The sequence below is a fragment of the Lethenteron reissneri genome, chromosome 9 (genome assembly GCF_015708825.2).
Source record: "Lethenteron reissneri isolate LAM-NWPU_2019-01 chromosome 9, ASM1570882v1, whole genome shotgun sequence".
Taxonomy (NCBI): Eukaryota; Metazoa; Chordata; class Hyperoartia; order Petromyzontiformes; family Petromyzontidae; genus Lethenteron; species Lethenteron reissneri.
In genome coordinates, this window is record NC_083787.1 from 3,038,065 (window position 1) to 3,054,548 (window position 16,484).

General features: G+C 48.4%; 1 protein-coding gene across 1 annotated transcript in view; it reads left to right on the top strand.

The window, feature by feature from the left end:
• The window catches only part of LOC133340325 (carbohydrate sulfotransferase 8-like), a 123,473-nt gene extending 111,247 nt beyond the window's left edge, over window positions 1-12,226 (top strand). Inside the window, exons 4-5 of the mRNA XM_061548465.1 lie at window positions 8,982-9,746; window positions 11,314-12,226. Of these exons, the coding sequence (XP_061404449.1) occupies window positions 8,982-9,746; window positions 11,314-11,979 (1,431 nt within the window). The 3' untranslated portion in view covers window positions 11,980-12,226. The remainder of the gene's footprint in view (window positions 1-8,981; window positions 9,747-11,313) is intronic.
• Window positions 12,227-16,484: the final 4,258 nt, after the last annotated feature.

Genomic DNA, 16,484 nt, shown 5'->3' on the forward strand with positions numbered 1-16,484 from the left:
ACTCTGTGAGAATTTTGCACGTGCAAATAAATGCAAGGCGTTATTAAGCAAAGAGCCTCTCGTAATTTAAATGTTGAATTACCCCGTTCAATGTTTGTCTACTTGAGATTGAATGCACGCATTAAAAAGCACAGCTTTTATGGGTACACATAAGCGCGTTCAACCGACAACTCTCTTGTGTAAATAACTAGCACGACTCTATTATTAGCACCAAAAAAGTGTTGTCAGCCGCACTGAAGCAAACGCAGCGCGGTTCGCACTGCGTTACGACACGCTGAACTTCATTCGAACCGTGCATAGCCCACCGTGCTCATCGGACGTGCGAAAGTTTCGGGCCGTCTTCTCGGACCTCCCCCCCCCACCCCCCACCCCCCCCCCCGGTCCCTCTGCCCTGACGCGACACCCTCCTAGACGCACACATTTGCTGTCCTGGCCAAAAAAAATAATCTGTTGCATTGCTCGTGGAGTTGACCTTCACGTCTTGTCTGTTGCAGCCTTGCAGACATCAACGGAACCCGTTGCCGCAGGTCAAAAGCCGTCATCTTGTTCTCTACTTGTGGCTGCCATTCCGCAGTTAGTCAGTCTCACCCCAACAGCCGCTGGTGTTTTTTTAGAGAAGGCGCCATGAATGCAACTGTGGATTTTTTTTTTGACAATTCAATTTTAGAAATGGCGAGGTGGGGGGGGGGGCGGTGGCGCAGTGGTTAACGCACTGCACCGTGCACCCGAGTTCAATTCGCGGCCAATATCGGCGGCGTGTGATATCCGACCTGGCCCTCTGGCTGGCTCATCCGCTGAACGGTGCCTGGATGGGTGAGCACCGTGCATAACAGGTGTTATAGGCTGTCGCTGGGGCTACAGTGCGGTCAACAATGGGCAATGCTTCTATGCGCCAGCATCTACTCTCGCTCTCTCTCCTTCACCCCCCCAGCCCCCCATTGACCGGTGTCGTGAAGCAATCAAACAAATCCATCCCCGCCACTGATGCAGCGTGGAGGAGGGGCACTCATCCAGCAGTGGATTGACAAAGTGTCCGTAAACGATTACCATTCTTTCGAAATTAACGTTAGCCTCGTTAAAAATAATGGTGGGGTCGTTTTAGGGGGGGGTAGTGGGGGGGGGGGCTTGGCAGAGTTATTTTTTGCTCTGGACCCGCGAATTCCCTTCGCGAAAGAAAGAAAAACACACAAACACACATGGGGGCAGCGTGCGCACTTAAGATGTTGCCCTTTAAACTGCGAACGTCTGCGGCTGCTGCTGCTGCTGCCCTCGCTGCAGACGTCGACGGGAGCCCCGTGACGACGCGACACCCCGTGACACCGCCGCACATTCTCGACGAACCCCCCCCCCCCCCCCGTTAAAGTGTACCAGCGTGAATTCACGGCCGATTGAGCAATTGACGCGATGAGTCTCGTCGCGTGTTTACTTTAAAGGGAGGGAAGAGAGTTCAAGTTCAAGTTCATTTATTAGGTATAGCCCTGTGAGCCATTCAGCTCTTGAATCGGGTGCAACCGCAACAAACAAAAAACAAAAACATGAACAAAAAAACATCTTAAAGTGAATATGTGACTAAGTGCAAACAGAAAATCCAAGAAAAGACAGCAAAAAATATTGCAGAAAAAACACCGTACACCAACGCTGTGTGCAAAAATCCCAGTGGGATGCAAGTCAAACAACAACAACAACCACAAGACAACTTAGATTAAGGCCATCAGTCTAACTCTGTACTACAACAACACAAACATGGCTAAACCAATACACTTTTCGAAATCACCAAAATAAAGCCATGAAGGCAATGAAAAAGCAATCATAGGAACTGACGGAATTTTCACAATAAATGGCATAAACAACATGTACTACCAAAACCCTGCAGCCATAGCTGGCTGCATGAGTCACTCCACAACAGCAGGAGCATCAATCGGAGTATTGTAATTTTTCAATGCACCTTTAAGATCAGCACACTAAATCAAAACACAGGTCATACTTTGTAGCGATCATCCGGAGCGAAACATTTTATTTTAGGTCACTGAATAGCACTGGCAGCTAGGGGTGTACAACTCCTCTAAAGCAGTTTTGAGTGAAGATCTCATAGGTAGTGACTCAAGTTTCAATTTATTTGCAACAGCATTCCAGACCCTGGGGGCATCAATAGCAAAGGCCCTTCCTCCAGTATATGTACGGCAATAGGGAATATTAAGCTGGTAAATGAGTGTAGACCTTAGGTCAAATTTGTTCTTTGAAACAGAGACGAGATCCAGCAGGTAATCTGCAGATTTTTTTGCAAGTACATCATGAATAAATAAGATCTGGTGCACAAGCCGTCGAACATTCAGAGATGTTAAGTTTGACCCAATGTAGAGATCACAGTGGTGAGTCCTATATGGGCAGTTCAATGCAAATCTTAAGGCCGAGTGATACATTGAGTCAAGCTTCTTCAGTACAGTACTTGGGGCTGATTTATACACAATGTCACAGTAATCAAGTAGAGGCAGTACGGTAGCTTTAATCAATTCCAAACGGAACATAGGAGGGAAGCAGTGCTTGTGTCGATATAGAAAACCAATTTTAATTTTTGTCTTTTTCCCAATATAATCAATGTGATCTTCAAAATTCAGTTTTGAATCCAGGATGACCCCAAGATACTTATAGATCTTGACTTGCTCTATTTGATCATTATTTAAGGTATGTAATTGGGGAAAAATAACTTCCCGCTTTAGTCCTGGTGAGAAGCATAGCACCTTGGTTTTGGCAGGATTTAGGACTAGTTTAAGAGCAACTAGCTGATGTTGTAGTTTGTTGAAATCACTCTGGAGCTTAGCAATCACGTCATCCGGAGAGCGGCCAGCAGTAATTAGTACCGTGTCATCTGCAAAAAGATTTACCCTGGAATAATCCAGTTCAGTGCCCAAGTCATTTACATAAAGAGAAAACAAGAGGGGGCCGAGAATGGAACCCTGTGGAACCCCTTTTGTTATCTTAACACTGTTTGACCTCCAACCATCTGTGAATACAGTTTGGGTGCGAGAAAAGAGGTAATTTTTTAACCATTTTACTGTGTTTTCGGAAAAACCGAGGCAACTTATTTTACTAAGCAGGATGTTGTGGTCTACTGTATCAAAAGCTTTGGACAAGTCAAGAAAAAGACAGGCGCAGTACTGCTTATTATCAAGGCTACTGTAAATGTGATTCAGAGAGTCTAATGCAGCAGATGTGGTGCTGTATTTTTTTCGGAACCCAGATTGTTTTAGATGTAATAGATTGTTGGCGGACAGGAAACTGTTAATTTGGTAGGTCAATAATTTTTCAAAAATTTTCATCAACGGGGACAAAATTGAGATAGGTCGATAGTTATTTGGATCATCTTTAGGGCCCCCTTTGTGAAGTGGACGAACATAGGAATGTTTCCATTCTAGAGGAACTGATGCTTCTTTGATGGACAGGTTGAAAATATGGGCTATAGGTTTGTATATTAGGTGACCAACAGTTAGTAGAGCAAAGACGGGAATACTATCTGCTCCGGTAGAGGAGGACCCTTTGAGGTAGGACAGTTGTTTCAGAACATTACTTTCGTGGATTGGCTGAAAACTAAATTCGCTTAATGTTTGGACAGGAGTGTAGGAATTTGCATGAGCAGGGGTGACTCCCAATACATTATCAAATAGGGTACCAGCTTCAGAAAAATGAAGGTTAAAATTGTCAACTATTTTTTGGGGATCTGAAAAATATTCCCCGTTTCGGTTAAGCTGAACGGGCAGATGATCTGTTTTGGATGCCTTTTCGATACATTTGATTGTTTTCCAGAAAATCCTGGCATTTCCATGAGATTCAAGGAGAGTGGAAGAGAAGTAGTTATTTTTTGCATGCCGTATTTTTTTGACGCATCTATTCCTTAAAATCCTGTATTCTAGCCAGTCATTGACCAAATTACTTTTCTGAGCACATGTCCAAGCCTTGTCCCTAGTTTTCATGAGCTTTGTAATCACAGGATCAAACCATGGTGGACGGTTGCCTTTAGTTTTAAATTTAACCAACGGAGCATGTTTGTTAAGAATTTGGAGAAACGTGTACCTGAAGGTCTCCCAAGCCGTAGTCAGGTTTGGAATATCACAGACCTTGTCAATATCCGAGTGAAGCACATCATTAGTAAATGCCTGAGTGCTGAAGTGTCTCATGGAGTGCTTCTCAACCAATTTAGGGGGGGCTTTGGGTCTGGCTGATGATCTCACCCCAAAAATGAAGGAGTGATCACTAAGGTTATTACCTAGAACACCAGTCAGTGCGAAATTGTGAGGGGCATTTGTCAATAGGACGTCAAGCAGAGATGACTGTCCCGGATTTTTTAGGTTGGGTCTTGTGGGGACATTTATTAATTGAAACAGGTTAAATTCATCTGCAAAATTTGTGGCCACGGCCGGCGGGTTTAGCCAATTCCAATTTAGATCACCCACTAAAACTATTTCACCTTTAGGGAGGCCCCCAAGAAGCTCTCTCAGTGCAGATGCAGCTTCAACATCCTTCCCACTAGGCGGTCTATAGCAGCACACTACCAATATGTGTTGATTATTAGGGAGAGTTATTCTGAGAGCCAGACCTTCAAAGCAACATTTTTTAAACAAGGAGTGAGCTGGTGAACATGCAATAGTATTACGAACATAGATGGCAATTCCACCTCCTTTAGATCCTCGGTCAAGCCGAAAAAGATTGTAGTTGTCAATCGTAATCTGCAAGTCATTGACGGCAGGAGTGAGAAATGTTTCTGTTAGGCAAAATATGTCCGGGTCAAGATTTGCTACTTCTAGTTTTAGTTGACTTAATTTAATCAAAAGCCCTCTGATGTTGACATGTAGAACACCAACACCTTTTCTGCCAGAAAAATCTACAGAATTATATGAGTTCTTTACATTTGGTCCAGGATGAAGCTCAATACCACCCAGAAATAAGAAAAGTAGAATTAATAGTTTGCACAGGTATTTTCTGTGAAAGGATGAAGAGCGACGAACCTTGGACGAATAGCAGCAGCTCGCAGATGGTGTTATTTTTAAGAGCAGAATGAAGTTTGGAAGGAGTGCTGGTGAAGTAATGGGACAAAGATAGGGTTTAAAAGGATATAATGATGGAGTGTAGAAGTGTCTATAAGTTGTTTCATTAGCAGGTGTAGTTGCAAATTTAGCAATAAGTATTGACGCGAAGTAACGCGGGTAGCCATTTGTAGAGTTGAGTGTGGCACTAGATATGGCCGGGAGGGACAGTAGTAAGATACACAGCAGGTGAATTGACATCTTTAAAACACTAAATTTAAACACACACACAGCTCACTCACACGCAGCTCACCCTCACCCACTCTCACGCACAGCCCACACCCATGCAGCACAACGCACACGTGGCCGCACACGCCGCCGCCATCTTGCTGCTGTTGTTGTTGCCGCTGCTGTTGTTGTTGCAGCTGCTGTTGTTGCTGCAGCTGCTGCTGCTGTTGTTGTTGCAGCTGCTGCTGTTGCTGCTGCAGCTGCTGCTGTTGTTGCTGCAGCTGCTGTTGTTGCTGCAGCTGCTGCTGTTGTTGCTGCAGCTGCTGTTGTTGCTGCAGCTGCTGCTGTTGTTGCTGCAGCTGCTGCTGTTGTTGCTGCTGCTGCTGTTGCTGCAGCTGCTGCTGTTGTTGCTGCAGCTGCTGCTGTTGCTGCTGCAGCTGCTGCTGTTGCTGCTGCAGCTGCTGCTGTTGCTGCTGCAGCTGCTGCTGTTGCTGCAGCTGCTGCTGTTGCTGCTGCAGCTGCTGCTGTTGTTGCTGCAGCTGCTGTTGTTGCTGCAGCTGCTGCTGTTGCTGCAGCTGCTGCTGTTGTTGCTGCAGCTGCTGCTGTTGTTGCTGCAGCTGCTGCTGCTGCTGCTGCTGTTGCTGCTGCTGCAGCTGCTGCTGTTGCTGCTGCTGCTGTTGTTGCTGCAGCTGCTGTTGTTGCTGCAGCTGCTGCTGTTGCTGCAGCTGCTGCTGCTGTTGCTGCAGCTGCTGCTGCTGTTGCTGCAGCTGCTGCTGCTGTTGCTGCTGCAGCTGCTGCTGTTGTTGCTGCAGCTGCTGCTGCTGCTGTTGCTGCTGCAGCTGCTGCTGTTGCTGCTGCAGCTGCTGCTGTTGTTGCTGCAGCTGCTGTTGTTGCTGCAGCTGCTGCTGCTGTTGTTGCAGCTGCTGTTGTTGTTGTTGTAGCTGCTGCTGTTGTTGCTGCTGCAGCAGCTGCTGTTGTTGCTGCAGTTGCTGCAGCTGCTGTTGTTGCTGCAGCTGCTGCTGCTGTTGTTGCTGCTGCTGCTGTTGCTGCTGCAGCTGCTGCTGTTGCTGCTGCAGCTGCTGCTGTTGCTGCTGCAGCTGCTGCTGTTGCTGCTGCAGCTGCTGCTGTTGCTGCTGCAGCTGCTGCTGCTGTTGCTGCAGCTGCTGTTGCTGCAGCTGCTGTTGCTGCAGCTGCTGTTGTTGTTGTTGTTGCAGCTGCTGTTGTTGTTGTTGTAGCTGCTGTAGCAGCTGCAGCCGACCCAACTGCAGTTTCAGGAGTCATACACGAAGCAGCAGCAGCTGTGTGTACTACAGCAGAGCAGCAGCGGCCGTGCGGCCGTGGCTGCACGTGGCGAGGTGGAGGAGAGAGAGAGAGGCGAGAGAGAGCGGCATGGGGGGGGGGGGATAAATAAATAGCAGCCGGCTAGATTGCTCTCTCGAGGCGAGGAATGTCGATAAACAACAGCGGCTGCTCGAAATGTTGATGGGTAAATTGAGGTGGCGGTAAGCGCGAGAAGCGGTGCTTGCAGCGATAAGCGGCCCTGCGGTCACAGATGAAGCCAGCAAACCTGAGTTCGATTCCCTGCCACGGCTGCAACCGATTCCATCACATTCCCCCCCCCCCCCCCCCCCGCAACTTCCCACTCTGCCCCCACCGCTTCATCAACTCAACCCGACCAGCGTGGTGAAGTATGGTCGAACAAGTGCCCCGTGATAATTGTTTTTTTTTATCAACTTCAAGGACAGTGAACATTATTGATTGGAACAATCAACTTCAAGGACAGTGCACATTAGTAGAGTTATGTTTTTTGTTTGCATTATGACTGCAGGTATTGTGGTCTATGTAAACATGACTCCTTGTAAAAAAGGTGTCAGTTTTGTTGCCAGATAGAAGGGTAAAAAAACAATTATCATATTTTTACTGGCAAATGATGTTCCAATGGTGTAAGTGCCCCGTGCTTGATGCAGCGTGGGTAGGAATTTTCGCCAAGCAGCGGGTGAACAATTAGCCCGTGGGCCGGAGCAGAAATCGGTGCCGCTTAATGTGGCACAACGTTGGCTGTGATCATTCATTTCACACGGCGAATTCGAGTTCATTCTTTTACAACTCCACACATCTTCTTGGTTCTTTCGCTAAAGTCACGTAGAAGCGAAATAATAAAATAATAAAAATGAAACATAATAAAATAATTCTCACGACGTTTCGGCCACAACGCAAGCAGCCATCCTCAGGTGAAGAACAGGTCTACCGGAAAGACAGCGTCTTCACCTGAGGACGGCTGCTTGCGTTGTGGCCGAAACGTCGTGAGAATTATTTTATTATACTTTATTTAAATTATTTTATTATTTCCCTTCTACGTGACTTTACCGAAAGAACAAAGAAGATGAATCCCTGCAATCACGAAAGCTTTAAATCGAAACTCCACACATGTCAAGCGGTAATCAAATAATTCACCGTTATTGGCCACGTATTGAAATTGTAACGGGGTGTTTTATTTCTCTCTGTGCCCTCCTTTGGCTGCCGCTCCATAGTTAGTCTCACCCCAAAAGCAGTGGCGGTTTTGTAGGGAATGAGTAATTAATGGGAATGTGCCATTAATGGGAATGTGTAATGTATGGGAATAGTCATTATTTGGGAATGAGTAATGGATGGGATTTGTAGTGAATGCAACTGCACAGAGGATTCACAATACAAGGACAATTTAGGAGGACCTTGTAACGGTGGTTCACCTTACCAACATGACACTATGAACCGGCCCCCTGAGTTATATTCCTGGCTGTGGTGACATCAGTGGTGGGTGAACGCTGCCATGCCTACATCACCAACCTGCACTGACCAGCGTATAGCGAAGTGTGGTCAAACAATCCCCACGACTGACATGGCGTGGGTAAGCCCACATTCAGCAGCGATTGAATGTATGTTTTCACGCACATGTATATGCAATGTTGAATTGCGTGCGTATTGTTCTGCAGTTGAATGATTACATCGAGTCTCGCCGTCAAGATTCATTGGGCACAGCGTGTGCTGGCTCTCATGACTTTGCGCATTCCCTTCCCAATTTAGAATTGTGAGAGGGTTATTGGTTATTCACGCGCGCAGTCTATTTTCACATCCGTGATTTCGTCAAAAGCCTCGTGTCGTCTCATATTGGTGGGCGGCACAGATTTACGCGCAACAAGGCGCTGTGAAGGTTTCTATTGCATCACGATGCGATGTATGTATGCCTGTATGTTGAACTTATTTCGCACCGTGCGTAGCCAACCGTGCCAATCGGAGGTGCGGGGGAAAGACAACAAATTAAACACCAAAAGCCTTTCTAAAGAAATTGGTTTAAATTTTGATGATTTAAAAGTGCGATTAGCTCCAATGGCTTTCTAATATCAGCAGAAAGAGCGTTTCAGATGGCCACAGGAACGCATCTGAAAGTGCGAGATGCGGTCACCTTCTTCTGTGACGACGGCGATGATGATGAGGATGAAGTTGAATGACTGAAAGCTGATGTTTGGGTGACTATGAACGATTGTGATCGAACAACTTTGATCATAAATGATTGAATGATGACGATGACGGCGATGATAGGACCGAATGATGATGATGATGATGACTACGGTGATCACTGACCATAATGAAAGTGAATAATTATCATGATTGGATGATGATGATGATGACATTGATGAGGACGACGAGGGCCACCATGACGATGACGAGTCTCTGCCGCCTCTCTCACGTCTGCAGGATTCGCAGGAGGGCGATCGCCTCCCCGCTCGCTCCTCGGCCGCCCTCTCTCCCCCCGAGGCCCGAGTGGCCGTGAACGCGGCGGCGCAGAAGCGGCAGCTCCTCAACCGAGAACTTGGAACCGTCAACTCATCCTCCTCCTCCTCGGTCTTCTCGTCGGCAGCTCATCCATCGCGCCTCTTCGACAACGAAGCAGTGGCGGCGGCGGTGGCGGCGGCAGCAATGTCACGCAACCACGCAACCTCTTCGACCACCACCACAACAACCACCTCCACGGCCTCCATTCTCAACCACGCGGCGTTCAGGCCTCACGGCTCTCCGCGGTCATCGTCGTCGTCACCGCCTCCACCGTCACCGCCGTCGCGCCAAGTCGGCCCCGACTTCCAGCGGGACCCTCGCCTCGACCTCTCCGCCCTGCCGGAGGCGGCGGCGCAGGCGCAGGTGGCGCGCAGGGCGCAGATCGCGCAGCTGTGCGCGCGCTACGGCGTCGGCGGCGGCGGGGGTGGCGCGGGTAGCGGCACTGCGGCCCCCGTGTCTCCGCGCCAGGTGTCACGCCTTTACGTGGAGGACCGCTACCGCCTGCTCTACTGCGAGGTGCCCAAGGTGGGCTGCACCAACTGGAAGCGGTTGCTCATGGTGCTGAGCGGAGCGGCGCGCAGGGCCGGGGAGGTGGCACACGACGCGGCGCACTACGCCAACGGCCTGCGGAGGCTCGACAGCTTCGGGCGCGCCGAGATGGAGCGGCGGCTCGCAACTTACACCAAGGTGGGTGGGGGGCGGCGCTCGTGGGGGGCGGGGGGGCGAGAGAAGCGGACGTCGGTCGCGACGAGGCTGTCCGTCTCTCGTGCTGAGATTCTGAAAAGTGACGATTCAATGTTTTCTAATAGGGTTTTCCCATTTTTTCTGGCAACAAAACTGACACCTTTTGCAAGGAATCATGCTTACATTAACCAGAATACTTGCAGTCAAATGCAAAAAAACTCTGATAATTGATGCATTGTCTTTGAAACTGATTTCAAACTGATTTCAAAGACAATGCATACATTATCAGAGTATTGTTTTTTGTTTGCATTTGACTGCAAGTAGTGTGGTTAATGTAAGCATGATTCCTTGCAAAAGGTGTCAGTTTTGTTCCCAGAAAAAAGGGGAAACCCCTATTAGTATATTTTGGTACTGGCAAAGGAGGTCCCATGATCAATGTTTTCTGTTTATTTGACCAGGTAAGGCCCACTTAGCTGTGTGGCTCTTTTTCAGGAGCGACCTGGCTCTCACAAATAATAGCTCAACGAAGTGGCTCGTCGCCTGGACAATTTTTGGCAGCCGAATAATGTAAACGCGTGATGTTGATTCTAAATGTTGAGGAGAAAAACTGGAGGACCAGGAGAAAAAAATCCACGTGACCACGGGGAGAGAGACACGCAAACTCCAAAAATGCAGTTTAAGACGTAGGCTATCGCGACCAATATGACCAAAAAAAAAACCTCTATTATGGTCCAGATATGCAGGCGTCAGGGTCGGGATCGAACCCACAACCTCTTGCATACCAGGCGAGGGAGTTAACATTTCCTAGCCACCGCGGCGCATTTTATTGGGAACGGAACGCAAAAATCTGACAGATTGTATGCGAGGGCCGGTAACTCACTATTTCAAGAGCCGCAAACGCACTGCGTGGTGAACACGAGAAAGGCGGCCCTTACTAAACAACGTCACGGAGCGGTCCTTAAAGAGCCGCACGGCGACTCCGGAGCCGCGGGTTTGCCAACCCCTGGTCTGGACCTTAGCAGCATCCCACACCGGCCAACGAATTGTTTGTTGAGTGACTCACTTCCACGGATACGAACTTTTGGTGATGCTGCTGATGCTGCTGCAGCGATGGCAGCGGTGTGTGCACAAACACCATTCACATTAAACAACTAAAAAGCTCAATACGTCAGTCAATAAGACTGTGTGGCCTTAACGTTGTAAATATATTATAGGCAATGCCCCTTCTTCGAAGCATGTAGAGTGGCCAGATAGAATGGATAATAAGAGTTGGATAACCACATATGAAGTAAATGTGATTGTTGTCGAAGGTGTAATGGCGATTAACTTATTGATCAGCGTTATCGTTGTTGATGCCCTGAATTAATTGTCAATTCATCATTTGCTGCTGCATCTCTTGCCGCCGCTGCTGCTGATGTTGCATCTGCTGCTTCTGGCTCTGCTACTGCTCCTTCTATTTGCGTCTCCTACTGCCGCTTCCACTGCTCCTGGGTCTCATGCTGCTGCTGCTGCTGATGTCGCTTCCGCCGCTTCTGGCTCCTCCGCCGCTGCCGCCGCTTCTCCGCGGCAGGTCCTCTTCGTGCGCGAGCCGCTGGAGCGCCTCGTCTCCGCCTTCCGCGACAAACTCGAGCGCCCCAACCCCTACTACCAGCCGCTGTTCGGCCGCGCCATCCTCGCCCGCTACCGCGCCAACGCGAGCCGCGAGGCCCTGCGCTCGGGCGAGGGCGTGACCTTCCGCGAGTTCCTGCGCTACCTGCTGGACCCGCGGCGCCCCCTCGGCATGGACATCCACTGGGAGGCGGCGACGCGCCTCTGCCACCCGTGCGCCATCTCCTACGACTTCGTGGGCAAATTCGAGGAGCTGGAGGGGGACGCCAACGACCTCCTCCGGGCCGTCGGCGTGCCGGACGACGTCACGTTCCCCGGGGAAGGCGAGGCGCGGGCGGCGCAGGTGCCGGCCGAAGCCGAGGAGGCCGCGGCGTTTCCCCAGACGCCTCCGTCGGGGGAACGCGCGGGCACGGGCGAGCGTGCCGACCGGGACGAGGAACTCGGGAGGGGTTCGACCGCCGGAGACGGAGGCGGGACGGCGACGGTGGCCGCGGGCGAGGACGGCCGGGCGACGGGACGCAGATACCTGTCGGCGCTGTCGAGGCGGGAGAGGCAACGCGCCTACGACTTTTACTACCTGGATTACATCATGTTCAACTACTCCAAGCCGTTCGGCGACATTTACTAGCCCGCGTGGCCTCGCGAGCCACGTGGCCGCAAGCACGCGGCTCGGGCGGATGCGGCGTCGTGCGGCAGTGGGACATCAGCGAGCGCACAGCGGTGGCGGTGACAATTGCGGTTCGGATTTAAGGAGCATTATTGTAGATCTGTATTTAACCGGGATTTCCAAAACACAACAACTCTCGAGATTCACGTCTTCTTACCAAGAAGGCGGCAGTGGGACATCAGTTCCGTATGAACGCAACCGCATGTCAAGAGGCTGTACAAAATATTATATATATACTGTGTATATATATGAGAACGAGTAGTGAGTCATAGGCAGAAGAGCCAAGCAAGGACTTGAGCCTGGACTTGGAACAGAGGCAGGGGTCGACAGCATGGATTGCTGGGAGGAAGTTTTCGGGCAGGGGGGGGGGGGGGTCCGTGGGGGGGGGGGGGTGCAGCACAGGAGAAGAAGCGACCTCCCCACTGACGTTGACTACTGGGGCTGTGACAGCAGCAGCAGCAGCCGCCAGTGGATGTACACGTGGCTTGTACGACGAAGATTGACTGGGAGTAGGCGTCAAAATGTGAATCGTTCAACTACGCACTAAGTGTACGTGCGAGGCACTCGATTGCACATTATTTACGAATCTAAAAAGACATCAGGTGTGCTTTAACCCCAACCGGACCGCCTACTGCGGTAAATCTGGTTCGGGGGTTGGGTATCGTCGTCAAAATATAGGCCACCGATGCAAATAGTGCACACCGAGAGAGGAGAGATCCCACCACTCAGAAGGTTTAACGATAGACCTCACGCACGGTTCATTTACACACACACACGCGTGTCACACACACACACATATACACACTGTGTACAGAGTCTGTGCTTGCGGTGGATTACAAGATTAGCGTCATTGAGTTTTATTGGTTCGAGTCGTTTCTTTATTTCCAGTGTTCCATGTAAGTGCCATTTAAATTAACGTGCGCTAGGGAGATGACGATTTATGCTCCCAATGAAGATGATGATGACAAATGATGATGATCATGATCATCATGACGATGACCTCTGTTTGTCGCGATAATGACCTTTGCTGTTCTCGATGATGGTGATAATGATGGTGATCATGAGTCTGGATATTTACATTTGCTTTTCATTTTGGTGATGACCATCATCATGGTAACAAAGATTATATTTGCCACTCATGATGATCATGATGACAGTGATGAACTTGATGATGATGATGATAATTAATGGTCTTAATGATCGTTATTATGAGGCTCTTGGCTGCTCATGGTGATAATGATCATCATGTTATCACGATTCTCCTATTCACGATGTTGGGTTTTTTTCTGAATGATGATTAACACCTGCGATACTGCAGTTGCATTCATTAAAGCGCTTATACCTGACAGCCACACACACATCTCTTGTTGACTTAACAGCCAATTGTTGACAGTGTAACGTGGCTCGTGTGTAGCCTATAGAAGCAATCCCATGATCAAACAGGGCCGCCCAGATAATCTCACACAATACGGCCTGGGAGACATCTCCAATCGCACGACACAACACCGTCGAGCACCCTCATCACCCCCATCGCCCGAAAATAACTCGTGCGCAAGAATGGACAGCTGTTTTTAACTGGTGTCGCTCTTCAAGGTCATATGCATATGTAGAGGTGTCTGTCTTCTTGGGTTCAAAGTACATTTACCGGGCATTATGATTGCAGTGAAATCATAAGACAACCGAGCCATGCTTGCAGTGATTAGCGCTCACCGCAATGCACCTGGAAACCCGAGTTTGAATCCAGGCCACGGTTCCGTAAGCGAATTACACACGAGCCGGTTTACTCGCGTGGTTCATCAGCAGGGTCAGGCGTGTTAAACGCATACTGATGGTTACCCACAATTGGTGACATCACTCCATCTACACAATGGAAATCATGGTAAATCGACCTCGTAGATTTCCCAGATTTTTCACCGTGAGATGATCAGTGGCATGGACAGGGGAGGGTGTGGGGGGTGCGGAAAATATTTTCCAGAGCTCAGCCCCAGACATCTCCGGCTGAAATAAATAAGGCCTCGGTTTCACCCCATATTTATTGTATTGGGAGTGCACAATTAAAAAAACAATATATACGGCACCGGTTCTTAACGGATCACAGACACACACACTGGTGGAGTGTGTGTGTGACAAGACCTGGTTTGCAAACGTTGTGTTCAGCCCGCCCGTCTTGTTTAATATACATAAGTTACGAAACTACCATACATCATTTAAATAAAGAGATGTTACTTACGTACGGTGTGCTGATCAGTATTGTTCATGTCCGTATGTGCATGTGCTCGAGTGGAAAAACAGAGAGTTTCAAGATCATAACTCATGTCAGGTATGATCGGGTGTTTATTTAATAACGTCGGTTATTTATTACCGGTATGCCAAAATAAACCCACACTGTACAATACTGTACGGTACTGCCACACACGATATCATTCCATGATGCCGGTGTATAGGTATTGTTTGGTGGGTTAAAGTGGGGGTTAACATCGCTTTGATAGCTATTAGTCATGTGACATTTGTTTTCTGGAGGGTCCTGCTACGTTTGCCTATTCCATTGATGAGTGCCTGGCTTCGAGTGGGAGGAAACCTGAGATAAATCCACATAATACCAGGCGGTATTAGAAAACGCTTGTGTTGCGCCCGAAACGTCGTGATTTCTTTTATTTTCTACCTACGTGACTTTACCGAAAGAACCAAAGAGTATGGATTCCTGCAGTCACGAAAGCTTCAAATCAAGATAGATTGAATAATTTAATTGCTGTACTGGTCACCGTGCAGTTCAGAATATTTACTTATATGAGAATCATAATATGTATTTATACTGGAGGAATCCGATGAGCTATGAAGCTCTTTTCACAGATGTCCAGTCGAGGCGGGTAAAAACGTTACAACAAACAATACAAAAACATGACAATAGTACAACGTACAATAAAGGTGAACAAATCACCCCAAACACACACAAATCGAACGAAACCATCCCCATCCTACCAGACAAAGCCCACTGAAATATTAACTTATTTTAAAAAAAGCGACATGGCCACAAATGACAGCTCAAAAAAGTGGTTTATCATTTGGACATTAACAACAGCAAAATTATCTAAATAGTTCAAGCGTAAATACAACGCCTGATATTTTCAGGCAGTCTCACATGCAATTAAAAACCAGGCTCAAAACCTGCTTATCTTCTGAGGTCCGTTCAGATCGAACAACTCCGGGGTGAATTGGTCGTGTGCTGTTACCATTTCGTAATAGTCTCGAGGTCCCACATTCTTGTCACGTGAGCACTACATTCTGTTTGTGAGGGCTCCTCAATAAAACGACTGCATTGCCACTAAAAAGCCTCTTGTTGGAAAAGTACAGGATGCCTTCTCTTGGCTAATCTCTCGTTGTAGTTTCTGGAGGGTCAAGGACAGCTAACGAATGTCAGGGCCGACGGCTTTACCTCTAATAAAATAAATTGCGCCCATTGACTCCGACCATTCATTTGGAACAAGGTGGGATTAAAATCTTCAGCTCAAAAAAATACAACCCTGTGGCCAAACGCACATTAGGACGGCGCGGGCAACGCGACACGGCGGTGAAAGTTTTGTGCGAGCGTGGGAGCCGTGAGCAGAAGGTGGCTTTTGCTCTGCGAGCTTTAAACTAAAAAAATTCCACAGCTCCGCCGTCTCTGAAGCGTGCGGAGTTACGATTTCTCGGGTCCGTTCCAACGTGCTATCCCCTTCTGATACGAATTTACAGATAAGTCACATTGCACGCGGTTACCGATGCGATCGGCGACTACCGCGTATTGAGCACGGATAATGTTGTTCAGTCCAGAGTGAGAGAGAGAGAGAGAAAACCCCAGGGGCAGTGCCGCAGCAGTTAGCGAATTGCGTAAATGAACCCAGCCACGTTCAGTTTGATTCCCAGCTGCCGCGGCCAATTTAGATTAACAAGTAGGGTGGACATGGATGTTTGGTGTTCGTGCTTTGTTATGACGCAGAGACTCTCACGACGGCTTCATGATTATGTTTTGTAAACATTAATAATAATAATTCAAATGTATAATGCGCATTCCACCATTATGATCCCAATGTGCAATGTTTAAAAAGCAGGAAACAACAGAACCAGGGCAACCGACCAAAGTCAAGGGGGAAGGCTCCGTTTAAGGAGATGGGGTTTTCAAAGCTGACTTGAATCTATCTACCGACTCCAATTGCCCGATTTCAAGTGGCAAGGCGTTCCATAGTTGGATGCCTCGCTAATTAAAGCCTGATCACCAAAAGAGCGCAACCTAAACCCGGGAGTGCTGAGAATTTCCGTCGTGAGCCAAAACCAGGAGGCAAGCGATATTGGAACCTGCTCGGACCCAATTACACGGGGAGGGACTTAATACAGCAGCGGATTAACAAAGAACTTTGAAGCATATCTTGAAAAATGTACGATTAAATATGTATATATCCCCAATGACTGAATTGTATTCTCAATCTAAA